Here is a 19,603-nt window from a genome sequence, read left to right as displayed (position 1 = left end):
GTGGTGAAGACATTTTGAAAATCAGGGTTTTCCAATGAGCGCAAAACAGTGTGATAGAAGACGTAAACAGTGAAGATAAGAATGAGTAACGGAAACCGTGCACACGTATATAGTTCAGCTGTGGCGTTCTCCAACTGCTCCGAAAGACATAACATTGACAGTAAGACCCAAACTTGCTACCAAGCGCAGCGGACATGTCAAATAAGCCATTTCAGAAATCCTAACGTAGATAAAAGCTTCTAGCCCGAGTGTTTGAGCGTAATGGTATTGTATGGACAATCTTTGACTTGCACCCTTTTAGTCAATGTCTTTATGAGTTAAAAACTTGACAATGACAGTCAACGTATCAATTTGTTATTAAGCTGTCGGTAATAAATATATGCAATTCCGGGTAAAAAGCTTTAGATATTCTTATCCTTGGATTTCAAGTTTTGGGCGGTCATATCTAATAAAGCTATCGAGGGAAAGGAAATAAAGGGATTTGTTCTAAATAAAGTAGAACCTCAAATAGCGAGGACAGGTGGAGGAGTAGATGGGATATTTGGGTTCTAATCCATGTACAGCCCCAACATGTCGGACTTGTATCAGTAGGGAATCTGTAAGGCTACACTGAATGGTCTGTTTTAACTTATTAAAGATAACCGAAGTGAATGCATACATACATGTCTGGACATTCTCTGACTCTAAACTAAGAGTCCTCAAGTAGGTGATAACCTGTTCGATTACTAGATGGAGGGCAGGTCAAGAAAGGGTTATGTTCGCGCCGTGTTTTACTTGAGCGAAAGTTCGAGATGATCACAGGGGAGAGAAGTCAAATAGAACATCTTCTTCAAAACAACACCATGAACTCTAAAGCCTTTCTTCTTAATTTTTAATCAAAATTCCATGAGAACATTTCTAAAGAAAATGGACCAGCCTTGTATCGTGTTTTCTTGTAGGAAAATCATTTAAGACCCGACTACTTCGCAACGGGAGGTGGACATGATGTGAAATGTATACATTATAGAAGCCTGAATGCAAACGACCCTATCATTCCTCTATACAAAAATAATAACTTGCTTTATCTCAATATATCCTATATTTTTTAACTATTCGTATATTGTACTTAAGAGAATAAAGTTCATAAATATGAGGAAAAACAACGCAATTAAAAAGGTGGATTTAAGTGAAAAGAAAAGGGACAGACATTTTATTGATTTTGGAGCCAGATTTCCTAGCGAAACATTTTGTTCCTTTCAGAGGTTTTCGTCTGAAACCATTAGAAAAATCTTGTTTGCTGTTCTTAGAAAAACGCCAAAAGAAAAAAATCCGAAGGATAGAACGAGAGTTTTCGTTTAGTTAGCTGTAATTTTCCGCCATAACATTGCTCGATGTAATATCTTTGTGAAAAAACCCCTTGGGATATCGGCTCGTTTCAGCGCTATAACCATTGTTCGGCCGAAAACATCAAACGCGTCGGCAGAACGACACTCCATTGGTAACTGTTGAACTGGCCGAGTTTGAAGGGAAATAGGTTGATGATAACGAACACAATGTAATTGAGAAATAGTCTAAGCCAAACAGGTATTGGGCAAGAAATTTCATTAAGGAACAGCCGTTCTGGTGGCTAGCACCTTCGTGACAATTTCAAATTAAAATAAAATGGCTAAGCTTATATTATCGACGTTGTCTTTGAGGCATTTCGAGGATACAAGCAATTAACCGGGCTAATTTTAAGGAATATTTCGTGATGAACCTCTGATTGAGAAAATCTCCTCGTGTGGCAATCTCAATCACATCAAATTCATAGTCATGAAGATACAGGTTGCCTTGGAAGTCGCAATACTGAGAAAAGTTCTTTAATGCTTTGTCGATATTTTTACTTGGTTGTCGGTTCGTTCTTGACAGTTCTCAGAACGGTAGTGCCTTATTAACCACCGAGCTACAACACTAGCCTAAGAGCTACATATTCTATGGAAGAGTGCATTGACACACCCTTTCACTGGTTTCGTATAGTTCTTCCATAATTTTCTCAATGAATTGATAGAGAAATCAAAACGTGAAAGTGGGTTCTAGATTAAGAAGCGAGAACTGAAAATCCTGAGACCAGGTGAGCGCTGGGATGTCAATACAAGTGTGAACTGAGCTGACTCAGTGTGAGCATTTGGTTTGTTGTCAATGAACCATTTCCCATGATGCTGAAATGAGTTCTTTTTCACTGATACAAGTTCAAAACGTTGGAACTAACATACACCCTAATCTAAATCCAGAAACACTGGCATCTTCAGAAAAGACTATGTTGTGACAAGAAGACCCCGCTTTGTATGCCTTGGTAGCATTTGCATTTGCAACTTTCGAGCAAATAGTTTTAGTATCTATTTGCTGGGAAGCTAATAAATTGTTTTCTCCTGAAAAATCTTTACTGATTCTGTACTTAAAACATTAGCAATTAAAAAACAGAGACTTGCTTGAAGGCGTTTCTATGCCTTAGATATTGTGCTAGCAGCTTGCTCTGAGCCACACAGTTTCTCCAACAGAAGCATCTTTTCTGTTCATAAGCAAACCAAGTACACGTGAGTGGATTGAAGCAGGATGGTAGACCCGTGTCGTGTTCTCCTTAATTGTCTCGTTTTCTTTCCCTTTCCGGGCAATTCAACACCTACTTCACTAACAAAAAAACTGTAGACAGGTTGGCAAAGCCGATATGTTGAAAGGAGATTTATTCTATTGCCTTTCTAACAAAGTGCCTTTGGAGGGCCCTAAATATGTTGGTCAGAACTGCTATACTGACTTCTTGTAAAAAAAGATGACTTTCACCATTTTCAATTTTTCTACAATACCCCACAAAAAAAACTATTCCAATCCAATATCTTAGCCTGCTTGCTGGAAAAAAACAAAACCAAAACAAGTCAAACTTACATTAAAAAACCCAGCAAATTTTTCAAGTTTGTGTCTACCTAAGATGTTATGGATTTGACTTATTAGCCTCTATATTTCCGACTTGATAAAAAGCTTCCTTTTGGGCTATTAGAAATAATAAAGGTCACTTCCATTAGCGAGCTCTCGGAGAAAACGAACGTGCAGCATAAATTCTAAATAATTTGGTGAAAAGCAAATAAGAGAAAGGCTGTTTCACACTGGAGGACTATTACTAGGGTTACAAAGTTTGCCTAAGAAGAATTCAGATAGAAACATAGATGGTATTTCTGTTGATCCCTTGATTTGTCAATGGGTAGTACCGTATGAGATAGGACTGAGATGTTGTAGGGCCAGCTAAGCTTACTAGCCAGCCACTAACTACTTGAAGATGAACACTAAATGAGCTTTGTGATTGACAATCGTAATGGATGCCTCCAAATGCAAACATTCAATTATCAGAATATACACTAAGCTGTTGGGGCTTCAACTTCGGTGCCCTTGACAGCTATTCCACAGTTAGGATACAAGATTAACGACCAATTGGTATCATCCCATGAAGAAAAGAAGGACTCTTGTTTTGGTCTTTAATTCAAGACTACATTATACCATTGATTACCTATCTTTCATAAAAACACTAATTAGTCTTTCGTTAGGCCTTTCTTCAGCGAAACAAAACACCAAGGTCTTCGGTCTCTTGGTACTTGTAACGCTTTGATTATTCTATTCTTTAGTTTATCCATATCTATAATTCGGCATCTATTGCGGTTAAACGTCCTATACTTGTATTGATTTTTGGTTTCCGTTCGAGTAGAACCTCTGAGTGACCGTTTACGGTAGCCATCTCTTGCCACCCTATGCGAAAGCTTCCCGCTGTTCTCTAAAAGTTGTATAACACTTTCGAGGGCCTAGAAGTGATTCTTAGATTGATCTCTTTAGCTAACCGAGCAGTTAGCCATTGACAGACGGACTTAAAACCCCAGTGGCGCTCTATCTACCCTTTTAGACTAAACTTGAAAAAGTAGACCTACATTGTATTCAGATAATCTAAGTCTGTGTCACTAGGATTGTGATAGAGAGAGAGCAATGTGACAAGTTATGAATGTTGCAGCAGTCCTCATAAAAGTTAATCCCAAAGAGTTATGAAATTGAAAATGGAAACTATTAGGAATAAAATTCCGAGTTATAGATCGTTTAAAGAGGCATTGACTATTAACACGTATGTCTAGGTTTACCGCGCGTAGCCAAACCTGCTGAGGATGTAAACGTGCATCAATCAGACAAAAATCCTCCAAGATGGTCTATTATTAATCCAACATCTTTCTCTTGTCTTTGAAAGCAAGTCATTTGTAGATAGCATTTCTAATTTGCGCCCTCTAGTGCTATTTCAGAGCAGGCAGGAGGGCTTGCTGAAGGCTACCACAAAGGAAACCGATGCATACTTTACGCGGTGTATAGATCTAGCCATGTTGTAAATTTTATAATCAGCTCAGTGGCGGCATATTATATAGACGAGAGAAAAACAACACAACATTTCACGGTGTTGAGGAATAAGAATTAACCCGAAATGTCGGTTCTGTCAACGTAACAAACCTACTTCTCGCTTCGAAAAAGCTACAATAATTTACCATTCTCATTAAGACACTAATGTATATCATATTAAAAGTTGTGCCGAAAGACTGACTTATGTAAAAACCTTGTTGATTTCATCAAGGCTGGAGCCCTGAAATCGACATTGAAGTGGCGATCTATAGCTGCCTAATTTAAGTGCCCTGAAAAAAGCTATTAATTACGAAAATGTTTATTGAGTACGGCCAAGTAAAAACAGTGTGTAATACGATGAGTTTCTACAAACATTGAATATGACCTTAGCGTATGCTGAGGTTGGCTTTCAAAGCAAGCGTTTGACGGAGTACTCCGAAGTCTACGAGGATGCAGCCAGCGAATTATTGTTTCTACTAGTACAAGACGAAGGGTACTTACTTTTCGTAGTCGTTTCTACAATAAAGCTTTCGGTCCTTGCTAAAACACGACCTAGAAAGTGGAGTACGACAAATGCAGCATTGTAGACAGCTTTCGTGCCAGGCTTCGTCCACCACTTTCATGAGAAAGCGGTCCTCAATCGGCTCGTTACATCCAGTACAGATATTCATCCTTCCATTTTGGCTGCAGCCCGAAGCTTTGCCTCCCCCTATTGAATAAAAAGAATCCTAGTCTTAGTAAGCAAGCTTAGGATAAGTCCTGATCAATAATAATAGTCGTGTTACGGCGCTCCTTACTGTAGTAGGGTTTGCTGTACTCGTTCTCTGCCATAGTCATTGGGATGGGAGGAGAGGCACTCAACCCAATCTTAAGTCAGGTTTCAAGCCACTTGGAAACAAAACCCGCAAATAAATTGTCTTCTGCCTCTCTCCGAATAAATTCAATCTCTGGCACTTAAAATATGACCGTATAATTTTCCTAGTCTCGAGTCACCGTTCACCAATACCCCAGGACTTCACTGCTCAGAGATCTCAACCATTCAGTGTTTGTTTTTTTTCTCTCTCTTAAATTTCTTTTCCAACTTGATTTCCTTTTGAGCTTCCTATCTGCCGGCCGACAATTTCATCAGGTTCATACCACCTGCCTATAAAATTGGAGGCTTTCAAACTCTAGAAAAATACTGTTACAGTTTGAGAAGTGGCGTATATTCACGGGTCGCGATATTGCCGGCCCCAATTCACCCTGCTAAGATGTTTATAGTGGGGTAAAAGCTCCGCGAATCGTAGCTGGAAGTTGACTGTGCGGAGACCAGTCCTGTTGTATGAGTTTGACACCTCAACAACTGAACTATTGGTGGCAAAGATGAGACGGCAAGGCGTCCTAGCTTATTGTTCTCTACCTAATGACATATGACGTTTTGATTGATTGTCATGTGACTCGTTCTTGGCTTTTGCAAATGATCACTTCCACGTGCACAAGTGACGGAGGAAAGTGAGTTCATCTGACAACCCTTTTTGTGGACTCGTTCAGGTTCGATTCAAAGCCAAGCAAGGATCCTTCGAATCTATTTATAGTACGGTAATTATTCCGTGGCTCGAAATAATTAGTTTACAAAAGGCTTATTATCATACAAAGCCGGCTTGGTCAGTCGGTAGCGGAGGTTTGAGATCGAGCGAGTTTTCTCCGTTTATTCATGGTAATACCGGAAATAAAAAGGTTACCAATCAGATAGCGTTCGAACAAGCCAAATTCTAACCGTACGCTGATCAGAAGAAAAACACACGTGCAAAGGAGCAGTGACTTGCCGTTCGACACCTGCACGACAGCATCGGTTTTTCCTCGAGGATTATTCTCTTTCCTGAAGATTGTTCCACTCCTAACAAACAACCTTTGCTGCTATATGAAGAATCAACGCGAATTTTCATATGTATTTGCCACGAAGTCCCTTAGTATCATGTTACATGTATGAAAATAGCGGTGAATTATTCACAGCGTTTGCGTCTCGTGTTTATTCTGTTTATTCTGACTTTTGTTGTCACGGCGGTCGTAATTTTGAAAGGTTGCTGACAACTTGAGCTGTCGATCAGAAGTAGCCTTCCGACTTGTGAAGAGTACGCCCCCCGTATAATCCTATACCGCCAATTGCAAAGAATCGGCGGTATCGTTTGATAGAAAGCCAAATATCGCGACCAATTGACACCAAAGCCACCTTATTTTCCCCTCCAGTGCCGATCATATTACCAATTCCCAACAATGCAAAAAATAAAGTGTCTATGAAACCGCAACTCACAAGGAATAAAAGCACGAGTTACGAGGTTAATCTGGAGGTCAATAGAATTAGATCCGATTAATACTCGAGGTCTGAATATTTTTGTGGATTGTTTTGTATGATTTGACTTATTTTCTCTCGAGTTCTTTTTGAGAATAAACAATGAATCGGCGGGACCGGTACTTGAGACCGGTTAGTAAAACTGCTTAAAGTCGGATCATTTGAATGAGTTCAAGAAGCTGCTAATACGACGTGGTCACCCGACAAAACGTATTTAAGAAAACAGGTTCTTGTTTTGCGAAAAACTCGTGTATTGTGAACAAGAAGCGACGCATTCAAGAGGGGTCGCCACTTACTTTCGATGTAACTGTCAAGAAAGTGGGGACCAAAACGTTCGACTGTTGACGAATATATTTATAATGTTATTGCAATCGCAATGAAAACACACACAGCAAGTGGTTGTCGAAATCCCAGACGAGCAATCTCTTCCTTAGAATAACAAACAGCTCCAGAGCCCTTGTTTGTTGTTTAGTCTGTGTACATACATACATCTGGAAGGCAAATTTCGCCGGCATCGGATCAATGGATCTAATTAAGGGTTCTCTTGATTTTCATCGATGCAATTACCAGCTATTCAAATCTAAAGTGGTTAATACTATGGCTCGGGTAAGGGAAAACATAGACGTGGTGGATAAATATGTCGTATATATATATATGTATATATATGCATATGTGTAAGCACGCGTGTGTTTGGAGGTAAATACATACCAGGACATTCAATCGATCGACAGGGCAACTGTATGAGATGGTATAAATCCATTAACAATCAAGGACCTACTAGCTTTACTAAGTTGTTGGGGGGCAACTGAACTGTATGAGAGGTCGAGTTAAGAATCTCGCGTGCTAAATAAATCCACGGCTTGTTCCGGCGGAGGATGAATACGGAACTGATAACCGAGGGAACTAAAAAGGATTAAATCAAAATAGCTCCTGATTAATTAGGGGCTCAGTCATAAAGATACAGAGAAGTTGTTTTTAATGTCTTGGTATTTTCCAAGCCATCCTGAATTCTTGCTTCAAACTAATCACGCCTCCAACTTCTTCATCAATCCCCTGTTGCTAATCTTTCAGATCTCTCGAAGAAAATAGCTTTGGGAGTGAGCCATGCCGATGACAGCTCAAGTGAAGGTCGACTAGTCTACAAGAGGTTGAGATCTAGTGTGAGAGAACTTTGGTATTTTTATTTATCTCCGCGGGCTACTGATTCCCAATTATTCTTTAGTACATAATGACAATGTTTAGCCCCAAGTGGCCTATCGTACAAATAGTATAATTATTAACTCGCGTCAAACGTATTTATTTGCTCATGGCTCGAGGCGACATAAGTAACTGATACCCTCTCATCTAAAAAAAAGACAAGTTTGACGCGCGTACACCATTCACCTTTTCACGAATACAAGTCCATTTACTTCAACTCAACAGACACAAATTTCTTTGATCATAAATCTTGGATAATTTCGACGGTTTTTAAAGCGTTTTCTCGCGTTATTTCGGCATTTTTCTTTGCTTTCCGTTTTTTGTCTTGCAGTAATTTTTTTCTTTAGAGTCGGCAAGTATTCAAAAGTTTTAATTGTATAGTCTATTGTAAGTCAATTGAACTCAAACGAGTAGCCGGCGTCTACAAGGATGCCATCGAACTCTATCATGAGCACTCGATTCCCCACGAAGTACCTGTTTGAAAATGTAGTTGACTCCCGGCACAGCAGACCTTAATTATCAATATACAAGATCGACTTCAACAGTGCTATAAATTCTATCAAAAACAAGTTAGAATGATTAAGACTGTGCCGCGTTCACCTTTGTCGGGTCCCACAAACCACAAAAGGTAATGTTATGCTAAAATATTTCAAAGAACTTCATACAGTTCCGCCAACGTCGTTGCAGCTGCCGTAATTATTTTTCTCTCGACTCCTAAATAACTCTTGGAACAAATTTAGGTGACTAACTTTCAGCAGCCAGGCTTTAATATAAATCTCTAGGAGGGGTGTGGGGCTATTTTATTGCTGGAGGAACCCCGAATTGATGTTTGCTAGTTTGACGCATTTTGACAGCGAATGACAGCTAGATTTCTGTGTTTTTATGAATGAGGCTCACTTTATCAAAGGAGATACTTGAACAAGTAAAGCTAGAATGAACAGTTGTTGTTATCATTCAACCGAACAATGAAAGGCTTGTCAACCCTTTTTAATGGTACTCTCCAAGAACTCAAGTTGCCCAGTCACAAACAGCATTATGTGTTCCAGACATAGTTTATGTCCGCTTTGTTGACACTACTGTTTAGTTTAAGCGCTTGAAGAAAAATCTCTACATTAGGTGCTGTAATTTGATCCGAAGATGATGACGATGGAATCACGACAAGAACAAGAAATGGTTGACAAAAAAAGGCGCGCTTTCCCAAAAACATTTAGATAGCTGATAACCAAGGGTCACACCACAATTTTCTATACATTCAGATTCATACTCATTTGAGTCCACCTTGCATAACTTGATAATGAAAGGATTCAAATTCCTATGCGCACTTCCAAGTGGTTTTTGCCTTTGACTTGTGGCAAAAATCAAACATAACGAGAGAACCTTATCTAATCTGTCTCTTTGAGAGATTTCTGAGAACAATTAAATTTTTCATTTCTTGAAGTACAGATTGCGAGGGAGATTATGAAGAGACTTCCTTTGAACACCTTATGGGGTTTGTTTATACCGAACTCCTATGGCTCACACATCCACATTGCTCTTTTTCCAGAGACTCCAGTTTTCCCCTATTTGATTGGAAATTCGGTGGGGTATATTTAAGACGGCGTGAAATTACAACAAAAATATACAATTAAGAAGACGATTTGATGACAACATTATCAACGTTCAAAGAAAGCGCAAATTCTCAGTTTCAAGATGGAATGAAATTAGCTCGTTACAGAGTCATATAATTGGCTGATAGAACTAAAAATTTAATAGACTCTTGCCCCACTAAAGGAACCTTTTGATTTATCGAAATTTTACCTATCCCTTATCTCTTGAATTATCCTTTCGTTGAAGTCAAAGCGAACAGTCAAAATAAAAACACCATCAGCAACAGCAGTGGTTTTATCCAGGCAATCAATTGATGCTGATTACTTTAAACCTGTCCCTTTTGAAAACCCCCAAATGAATACCTCAAATTTACAGCTGATAAGATATTTAAAAGCCTTAATGCAAGTCTATTGAAAGATTTGGGGACCACTTACAACGTAGGAATAGGGGGAAAAATTGCATTGATTTAGTATGGTGAAGATGAGTTCTTCAATGTTGTGGGGAGCAAATTTGCCACAATTTCTTGACAGCGCAACCTTAATTCACAGCTTGCTCTGCTCGAGACTTAAATCACAAGACCCTGAAACTCAGCAGTCCTTGAAACCAATATTCCAGGCCTCGAAAAACTTCTATTCTTAATCCTCATAAATCTGGCCCTGTCTATGATGTATCTTCTTTAAGACGAGCTACGGAAATAACTAAAATGATATTCAAAGACTGTCAATTCCAACGCTCCCTGCCACAAGACATTCTTTTTGCATTGCTCAAGAATCCTCAAATCCTGTTTCCCAAAATTGATGTCTTTTTACGAAGTAAATATGTCTATAACATTAAATATATAAATCCTGGTTAGGATAAGCACATCATTGAGGAATCTTAAAAATGAATGTTTGGAATCACTAAGATGTTCACAAAACACGAAATACTGAGATTTTTCTTCCATATTTATATAACCGTACAAAAAGTTTGAACACCTATTTCATTTCGAAGCCATTCGATGCTGAAATCTTGATTTTAGTTTTTAGTAGATTGCTCCTTTTAAATAAGTGCTCTTTTAAAGCATTTTTGACTTCTGTGAAAAACACCTTAATACTGCATGAATACTATGTGATCAAAATATATAAGAAGCTTGGAAGCGAACAAACATATACAAGCGTTCGTTTTTATGCTTTATTTCGGGATTTGTACTATTAGCGACTGGGAAACTGATATTTTGTACAAAATTTCAGAAATTTGAGAAAGTGAGGTTTTTGCTGTTCTTGTAGTTTTAAGAGAAGGGGGAAAAATACCTGTAAATTTTGACTGTTTGAAATTAGTGGAGCACGAGAGTTGAAAGGACTGCATTGATTTTTCTCAATGGCTGATTTCCGTGACCTTACACAAATAAAAAGACCTTAAATAGGAAGTGGCTTTTGCGACAAATTGCCTTGAATGAAGTCAATACTGTAAAAATCCAAGTCGTAGAAAGGTTAGCGAAACGGACAGTTTTCACCGAGGTATATATGACAATGCCGGGCGAAGCGTATCGTTTCTGATGCTATCTCTGCCTTCAAGACCATCAACTAATGAGTGTTTTGTTAAAAGAAAGGAATCAAAGCCATGAAATTGCTTGTCTACTATTAGTGACATTTCTGGTCCGAGAACAATTCTAAGATTGGTGGGACAGTGCACACGGTCTCCTCAATACGCGAAGACGAGATCCAAGCTTCCTTGCTGTGCCAAGAAGGCATAAACACATCTCTTACGAAGCTTGAAATTCTGAAAATAGCTTCGTCGTGTCTGTACGTTCGTCTACGAAACATTTATGCAAAGTATATCTGTCATTTTAACCGGCAATAGTGAAAATTCTTTCGTTTATCTGTTTGGTGGAAATGGGAATTTGGAATACAAGACGCTGGTTTCAAAAAGCAAGCGACCTTTTTTCTTTATGGAACTCTTGGTCTTATTTAGGACGCTGTGTGATACCAGGGAACCGCGATGGGTGTACAAAAAATACAACATTCAACCACTTGACCAAGATTCTCTGAAAAAATATTTTGGCAAGAGTAACGGAATATAGGATATATGGGATCGGAGCTGTCAAATGATTAGGAAAAAAGACAGATCCTATATTGATCTATTCCTGTATTTTGGGAATTTCGGTGGAGCAAGACGTAGGATTTTGATTAGAACCGTTAGGAACTCTTTGCCTAGTGAGAAAATAAAATATATGGTTCCTACCTAGATCTGGCGGACTCACATCCATGGCACTTTTCCCTCGAGGACTTGGCAGTTTGTAGAACCCTTACGGAGTTCTATGTTGAGTGACTTTGGCGATGGTCGATTGAGTCAACACTAGAACCGGATCTTGGCTTACAGATATCCAGTTGGTCACTCATACAACTCATAAGGCGGGATTAGAGTATGCCAGCTTTGACATTAATACACACTTGAATATTCATCACTAGTTCGGTTTGTTTTTGTTTTGTTAGGATTTCTCTGCGAGGCTAATACTAAAAAAACTCAAGCTTCTTTTGCGATCAATCTCTGGCACGCAAATGGACCACGACTCCATCAATCACGCGTAGAGCATCATTCTGGACTTTTGTTCAAAACGCACACTATATGAAAAAACTTTATTGTAATATTCATGAGTTTTTCTTTGTGGAATTTTCAATGAGTTTCAAATTGTTCGGGACACGCATAATCATGTTCCCACCTACAGAATCCACCAATGGGATTGCCGGATTCTGGGGCGACTTTTATATCTATGCTATCTTAGTTTTTTCTTTTTCAAAGACTTTTGAACGCAATGACTGTTCAGAGGGTTGTAATTATTATACATAATTCTCTAAAGAATCTCGGTTTCAAAAGGTTGTTGTTCAATATGTTGAAACCCCAACTGCGACCTAGCGAATTCTTTCATTTTTGTGATTGATGTTCATAGCTGGCGAGCGAATTGGTGAATTTCTACTCCACGGTTGATATAGAAATTGGACCAGAATTCGCATATTAATTTAAAATCTATCATTTGGCGTGAAATATAAAAAATATAAGCTTATAAAAAAGGTTAATGGCTTATCTAGTCCTAACGGGATGGTTGATTAATAAGCTTCACGTTATTAAACGACACCATCTAAATATATAAATAAATATACACTTATATATTTCTCTTTATTTTAGTAGTCTGAGAAAACTATTCTTAGTTGTGGAGTTGATTTAAAAATACTTCCCAAGGTGGGAGCTCATGATTTTAAAAAAAAAATTAAAACCTTTTGTTTTTGGGAGGAGCGAAAAAAGTCGGTGAAGTATTTTTAATATTTTATCCCAAAGTGTAATCTCGAATACTGCAAGCAGTGGAGCTCGTTCCCCCTGGTTACTTTGCAATTACCATTAAACACATGAGTTCTATAGCAGCTCTGTCAATATTGGTCTGTCATTCTGCCATCGCTGCGGTGAATACAAGGAACTTTTTGACACGAGCGAGCACAGGTCATGCGGGCGATGAAGACTGCTTGTCATTTATGTCACTTTTCAAAGAAGGCCGATAGAGCAAACAGCCAATGTAAATTTTACTAGTATGAGAAAAGGTCTCTTCGGATGTTTGGCTTTCTGGATAATCACCTCCCATAGAGTGGCAGCTACGGCCTTTATGTGTTTTAAATTATTCAGTTCTTTGCAAATCTAGCAAGAAAGTAGTGTCAACAGTACACAAATCGCAAGGAAACGCTATGCGTTATTCACCAGCTTCCAAAAACCTTATTTACAAAAAAGAGACATTCTATTTTGACTTGTTTCTTGTGTAACGCGGGATTTCTTTAAGAAGTGGCTTCATCAATCTAGCCAGTCCCTATGGGGTGCAAGCTGCTTGACGAGAAAATCTTGTTAGAGGAAGATTTCGTGTAGCTTGTACTCTTGCTTTTCTATCGTCCTGTCAGCCTTTGTTGAGGTTAATCGAATTGAAAGCTCGTCCTGTGTAAATATATCAGCTCTCTCGTACCTATTTCTCACTACAAGTCCTTGAGTTTCAGCGCTATTGACACGTTGTCCTGCGCGCCTTGTATTGATTGTTTAATGCCTTCCAAATAAAAACAAATCGAGAGTCGAAAATTTCAACACTTTTGATTGAAACCTGGTTCCGACTTTTTTGTTTTCTCTTTTTGTTGAAAGATTAGGTTTTTGTGCAGACCGCCAAAGTCAGTTAACACAACGAACCCTCTGTTCACTCACCCATAAAATGTGCGCGGACAAAACAATTAATTTACACTCCACAGAGATTTCTACAATTTTAGTTGGGAACAGCAAAAACCATCTTTATCAGGGTTGGGCAAAGTTTGTACAAAGTAGTGAGTTTTCACCAGGGAAAACGGAGAGTTCTCCAGGTCTTTTGGCTTTCTTTACAATGCCTGAGAAGTATCTGTTTCACTGTCAAATCTAAAATGACGCGAAGCCCTAATATCCATCACATTTATTCAAATTAGACGAGCAAACAGTTCTGACTGTTTAGTTTGCCCTGAAACAACGAACAGACGTGATCAGTAGAAACGTAACATTTACAAACTAAGTTCAAATGTTTCGTCGAGATTAACTCTCAACCAAAGGAACCCTCACTGCAATTAACGCCACGAGGCGTGGAAGGGCTTCCACTGAACACCTTCTCAAACCAGCCAACTATATTTTTTTTATCGAGTGTTAATCGTATCAAAGCAATTCCGTAAACACGTACAACTTCGTACAACTTCTATCACAGTTAGAAAAGTGTTGCCCCAGTTCGCGTGTCTTGAGAGAAGGTTCGAGGTTACGCCGAGACCAAATTAGTTCCGAGCAATTTACCTCTTTGTCCCAGCGGGACTTCGACTGCGGTTTAGGGCTGTACGGCTTACACCTCTGCCGACCCGATCTGCCGACTGGATAGCTACAATAGGATAGAAGAAATAAACTCCAGAATTACATTGTTTAAGGTATTATCTTTTATTCCAGCTCTGCCGATAATTATTGCCTTTTTGGAGCTTTCAATAAGCGAAATACACCGATTGCAAATCGTATTTGAATCACAACGCATGTTATAATAAACGTGTGTTAGGGCGTGGACAAAGATACAAGAGGTTTTAACGTGATTTTTTCAAACGCGAGTAAGTATTCTTCATTAAAATTAGATAGAAAATGACAGTTTGGGTCTTAAAGTCTAGTATGTATTAGCTCTATTGATTTGAGGCGATTCGCATCACGGAAATGAACGCGAACTACTAACTATAACTTGGGCAATCGTTTGATATGTTTGCTCGTTTCTTGTTTACTCTATTCGTCTGCCATACTGGCAAACATCAATGTAAAAGACTTGGGTTCCTATCTGTATCGATGTGACATTTTTGCTATGACTTAGGATGTCGTTCTCGTTATTTTAAGTCTGGTTCAACTTACATGACCGAAAACTCCGGACCTTTCTTGTAATTATTGCTTTGTGAAGTCTTCATCGTGGACAACTGAGAAGGACCTTTTGTTTTGGATCCATAGTCAGATTTAACAGCCAAAACTCTCTTTATAGAAATACTAACTTCTTTCTTGAATCATTTAAAAGTGAGTAGAATTCAACATATTTTTATTCCTTGAGCTTTTATAGTATTATCAAAGAACTTTTTCCATTTCATCAGTGTTGCAAACAAATGCCCCGAATGAATGGCTCAGTTGTGATTCGAAATTCCTTGTACAAAAAAGTACAAATTTTTACTCAATTTGTCGTCAAGGCGAAAAGGAATTTCTCAAAATCTAGTGCATCATTATCAACTAAATCTTCATTCTCTAAAGAATTACTAGTCTTTCATATTTTTGAAAGCGTTTCAAAGGTTTCTTTTGAAAGTATCATCAGTAATCGGTGATCAACTGACCCGAACAGATCTTTATCAACAGCCACAATTTTAGCTCTTTAACCGGGGTTTCCTCTTCGAAATACTTCAGGAATCGATAGAAAAGCAGCCTTACAACCTAGTAGTTGAATTTGCTTATTAGTAAATTTAGAATGTTTGTTCATAAAAGCCCGAAGTTGTAGCATAAGCTTGCAGATTTATAAGGGAATGGCCGGCGGTGCTGTACTTTAGTACATGAAGTCTCCAAGCTTTACTTATTGATTTTAACAGGTGATTTAGATTAAAGATTCCTTTGAGTCGAATTATTAGACCTTAATTTCAAATACTTCTCAGTTCTCCTGTTGTTTTAAATTACCTTAGATCTGTTATTTCGAGGTAAAGATTTTTGACACCCTACTGGAAGTACTCAGTTACTTCACTACACGCATACTGAGAGCCTGATGTCCTTAAGATATTTTCCCAGTTATGTCCAAAAATAATCTAAATTCTTTCAGTGAAATTACTCAATAAGGATTCAAAAGTAAGTTCTTATGGTATTTTTCTTAAAAGACATCTTTAAATCCAGCGAAAATTTCACACATTGAGATGAAATCCATGCACTGCCATAACCTAAACACCGTCTCATACCATCCAGTGCAATAATCATGCCTTAAAACTAATAATAATAATACTTTACCATCATCATTAATTTTTTTCGGCTGCCTTTAGAAATATATAATTTTTCTACTTCAAATAAGTAAAAGGAAATAAAGTTCAATGTTACTTTGAAATTGGGCTTTACAGTTCGGGGGGTTCTTAATGAAACTATCCAAGCTTCCTGTTAGAACTATCCGACGCCAACAGTACCGTTGACTTTACATTTACAATGACTTACCCAACGAGTAAAATGCCTTACAAATAAACAACAACTTAAAAACCTACAAAACTATGCCTATTCTCCCTAATACTTTAATATATTTTAATTTTTGAAAAGTCTTATCCAGAAATTTGTTCCGAATTTCGTAATTAATGTTTTAATGTTAAACGTACACTAACTAAGGAAATTCATGTACCTAAAGTTCCCGACAGAAAATATTATCCAGAATAAAAGTTGTCGTAACTCCAGTTTTTAGTATCTTGAAGACAGAATAAATACAAAATAAAATTCAGAATAATCTATTTATTTTTCTAGCCAGCAGCTTTAGGGTGTGAAAACTCGACAGAGAATAATTAATTTTTTTCTTTTTGTCGGCATCTTTGAGGATTACACCGTTCACTTCTGAGGTATTAACCGATTTTCCGAGAGCAGATAATTAAAAATATCTCAGTCTGTATCTCTTTGTGTTAACAATTTTATATGATTTATTTCGATAAAAACAATTTTGAAAAGTCTGTATCGATTTGGAGCAACAGGAGAGACTTTGATGACGAAAAGTCAACCCCGTAGGCAAAGGTAGCACGGTTGCTAAGTACACCAACACTCATCCAACTATGAACAAGTACTGTTGGATCTATTTTCTTTTTAAGTTAGATTTCCATTGTTTATTATCATCAAAATTTTCAAGGCAGGATTAAATCCATTGAACATTTATTCACAACAATTAGAAATAAAAAGTTTAAATCGAATTTATTTTTTCCCGTGAAATTTTCGCGCGGGATTTTCCGTCGATGGCAGTTGATGTTTTAGTCCTCTTGGGTCGTTCACTACCTAGCTTCACTAGTCATTGTTTTGGTGCCAGATATTCACATTCATAAATGAATTTTGGTAAATTGATTGACTTTAGTTATAGCTCTTACATTTAGCTTCGTCTTTAAACAAGATTTAAACTTTTCATGGCCTTACAATTATCTTTCCATGCGGTATAGGTACATTTTCAAGTCTATTTGTTTCACCTTCTCGAGAGAAACATTTTGGAAATGATCATAAATTTTCCTCCAAAAAATCTCAAAAAAATTATCTTAAAACGAAAATCTTAGTTATTGAATACCTGGTAATAGGAAAATAAGGTGTTTTCTTATAAAATGAAGTATTAAAAAAACGACAATTCGTATAAAAAGAGGTTATGTTGTGCTGAGAAGGTGTTGCAACCCCTCTTTGCCGCCAATTTTATTGACTTTGCAGCAATACAAATAACTTAACCGTTTTGAATTTAATTTTAGTTTGAGCTTGTCATGTTTTTTGCTGATTCCCTAATCATACTTCCAAATCGCTTCCCAGTTTTAATAGTTACTACAGAAAATACTTCCTTCAAATTTCTTTTCAAAAATAATTTTTTTTTTTTTTTGGCCTAATTTTTCCAAAATTAGGTAACTAATAATTACCCTGCATTTTAAACTTAAAACTATATTTTAAAAATATAAATTATCATAAATTTTTGCCACATATTTTCTAAATCTTTTTTTAAACACACCCTCTTCTTAAACATCTTGATAAGTGTTCTTAATATGTTCCAATGAATAAAAATATTAGCATCCAGCAGCGCAAAGCCAAAGGTTTTTAATTTGTTAAATAAAATTTGTGCAGTAAAATATCAAAATTTTTAATGATTCAATTTATTTTCTTTGTAGGTAATAAAATTTCTCCTCAGACGTAAAATGACCGTGAAAGTAGCCATTTGGAAGTAATTTAAGAGGAATGCAGCCTGTCTTAAACCTCGTGATTGTATTGTGCTCATTTCTCTGTTCCGTGCCTTGTGCAATTTTGGTCCTCAATTCGCATAGCTCCTGAACAGACCGCGGTTGATCGACAGTGCAAAAAGTTAAACAAAAAATAACCACAAGTGGTTGAGCAATCTTTTTCTTGTCGTCATTTTTCGTGATTGCTGAGTCCTAATAAACGTTTCGGATTTAGCAGCTTATTTTCAATGCAATGGTAACTTGTAGAACGTACTTTTGAGCAGTCGACGTTAACTCGGTTGTTTACTTACGGAATGTAGTGTGTTTCCTGACTCGAAGAGACAGGCGGTTCCGTAAACAATTCCTTTGGTAAATGAAACTTCTGGCCATGAAAAACGCTGGGCTTACACCATCTTAATATCATTTTACTCTCCCGTTTTGGGAGTACAATCTTACCTGGTTCGCCGCGATATTGCTCTGATATCATGTGTAATCTCACAACGTTCTGGTCTTGTGTCGTTCTGTTTTTAATTGCGAACACCACCTTCCAAACCCCGATCCTAGATTGAGTTCCAAAGTAGGACTCTAGCCTTACTTGTGACATGGGGATTTTTTTCGGCTAAGACAAAAGAATATCACGAACAATAGGTACTAGAACTGGACTTTTGTGCGACGTGTATTCAATTTTTTATTTTATTTTTCGACGAAATATATTTTTTTGTTCACCTTTTTTTTTTTTTTTTTTTTTTCTTCTTTTGAACCATTATTTTCAAACAATTATTATTGATAACGATAAAAGGTGTGCATCTTGCTTATCTTAAACTGTTTTTTTTATTGCCTAATTGTCGGTTCATTGTTCTAGATTCAACCATCAATTTGTGAAACCGAGAGCAGGTAGGAAAAATAAGGTGTTAATTCAAAACTTAACAAAGAATGAACAGAAATGAAAGAAAACCCATCGGAGTGATTCCATAAAACAAGACCACAATTGTTCCATTATAACGTTTTCTAATCTCTCTTAAATGAGAATTATAAAAATATTTTAGTACTAAACAAAAAGATTCGAAAATAAACCAGATTAATAAGAACGATTGTTGTTCTCAATCCTGCGCGCGCGTTCTTTCATTGAAATATATATAACCTGTTGTGGCACGGATTGGCGCTTTCGACAAACTAGAACAGATGCAAAGACCTCCCAAAATATTGTTGATTTTAACAACGCAAAACTCAATACGACGTAGGTAACTGTTGTCCATCGATCTTCCCAATTACAGGCCGTTCTGGAAGCTGTCCGGATCTTAGTATTTACTAAATATATTAGAAAAAATAAAAGATCTTTTTTTAAACGTGTACGTCCTGCGGTGTACATAATTACAAATACTAGATGTTTTCGTATCTTGGTGCGTTTTCACCACCAATGGAGAGAAAACCTGTCGAGGTCGTTTGTGATACTTTTTGTTTTGGGGAATAAGTTTTATCTTTGGGCTATTAAAGTATTAAGAATGAATAGATAAAGAGAAGTCTTAGGTTTAACATAATGATTGTTTAAGATCTTCTCCAGTAGCGAAAATGATCAACTACAGCTCTAATCTTGTAAACGCTTTTTTGATGGTCGGTTGGCTTCAAAGAAAACGTAGCATTGATAGACTTTGTGAATTATTTAGCAAAGAAGGTC

The 19,603-nt window shown here is 37.3% G+C and overlaps 1 protein-coding gene across 8 annotated transcripts in view; it reads right to left on the bottom strand.

Annotated features, from left to right (window-relative positions):
* LOC116304134 (LIM homeobox transcription factor 1-beta) overlaps window positions 1-19,603 on the bottom strand; it is a 47,031-nt gene that overhangs the window by 20,196 nt on the left and 7,232 nt on the right. For 3 of the 8 annotated variants that reach the window (XM_031713796.2, XM_031713804.2, XM_031713797.2), the window contains exons 1-2: window positions 5,175-5,748; window positions 4,879-5,086 (exon numbers count right to left, since the gene is read on the bottom strand). In XM_031713796.2, the coding sequence (XP_031569656.1) occupies window positions 4,879-5,086; window positions 5,175-5,214 (248 nt within the window). In that variant the 5' untranslated portion in view covers window positions 5,215-5,748. Of the gene's footprint in view, window positions 1-4,878; window positions 5,087-5,174; window positions 5,750-5,776; window positions 5,905-11,710; window positions 12,028-19,603 lie in introns of those variants that run through there. The other 5 variants (XM_031713798.2, XM_031713800.2, XM_031713799.2 and 2 more) reach the window with 4 other exon arrangements.

The sequence above is a fragment of the Actinia tenebrosa genome, unplaced genomic scaffold (assembly GCF_029948245.1).
Source record: "Actinia tenebrosa isolate PJP-AT-01 unplaced genomic scaffold, QUT_ActTen_1.0 PGA_scaffold9__36_contigs__length_13948895, whole genome shotgun sequence".
Lineage (NCBI taxonomy): Eukaryota > Metazoa > Cnidaria > Anthozoa > Actiniaria > Actiniidae > Actinia > Actinia tenebrosa.
This window is presented reverse-complemented; position numbering and strand designations above follow the sequence as displayed.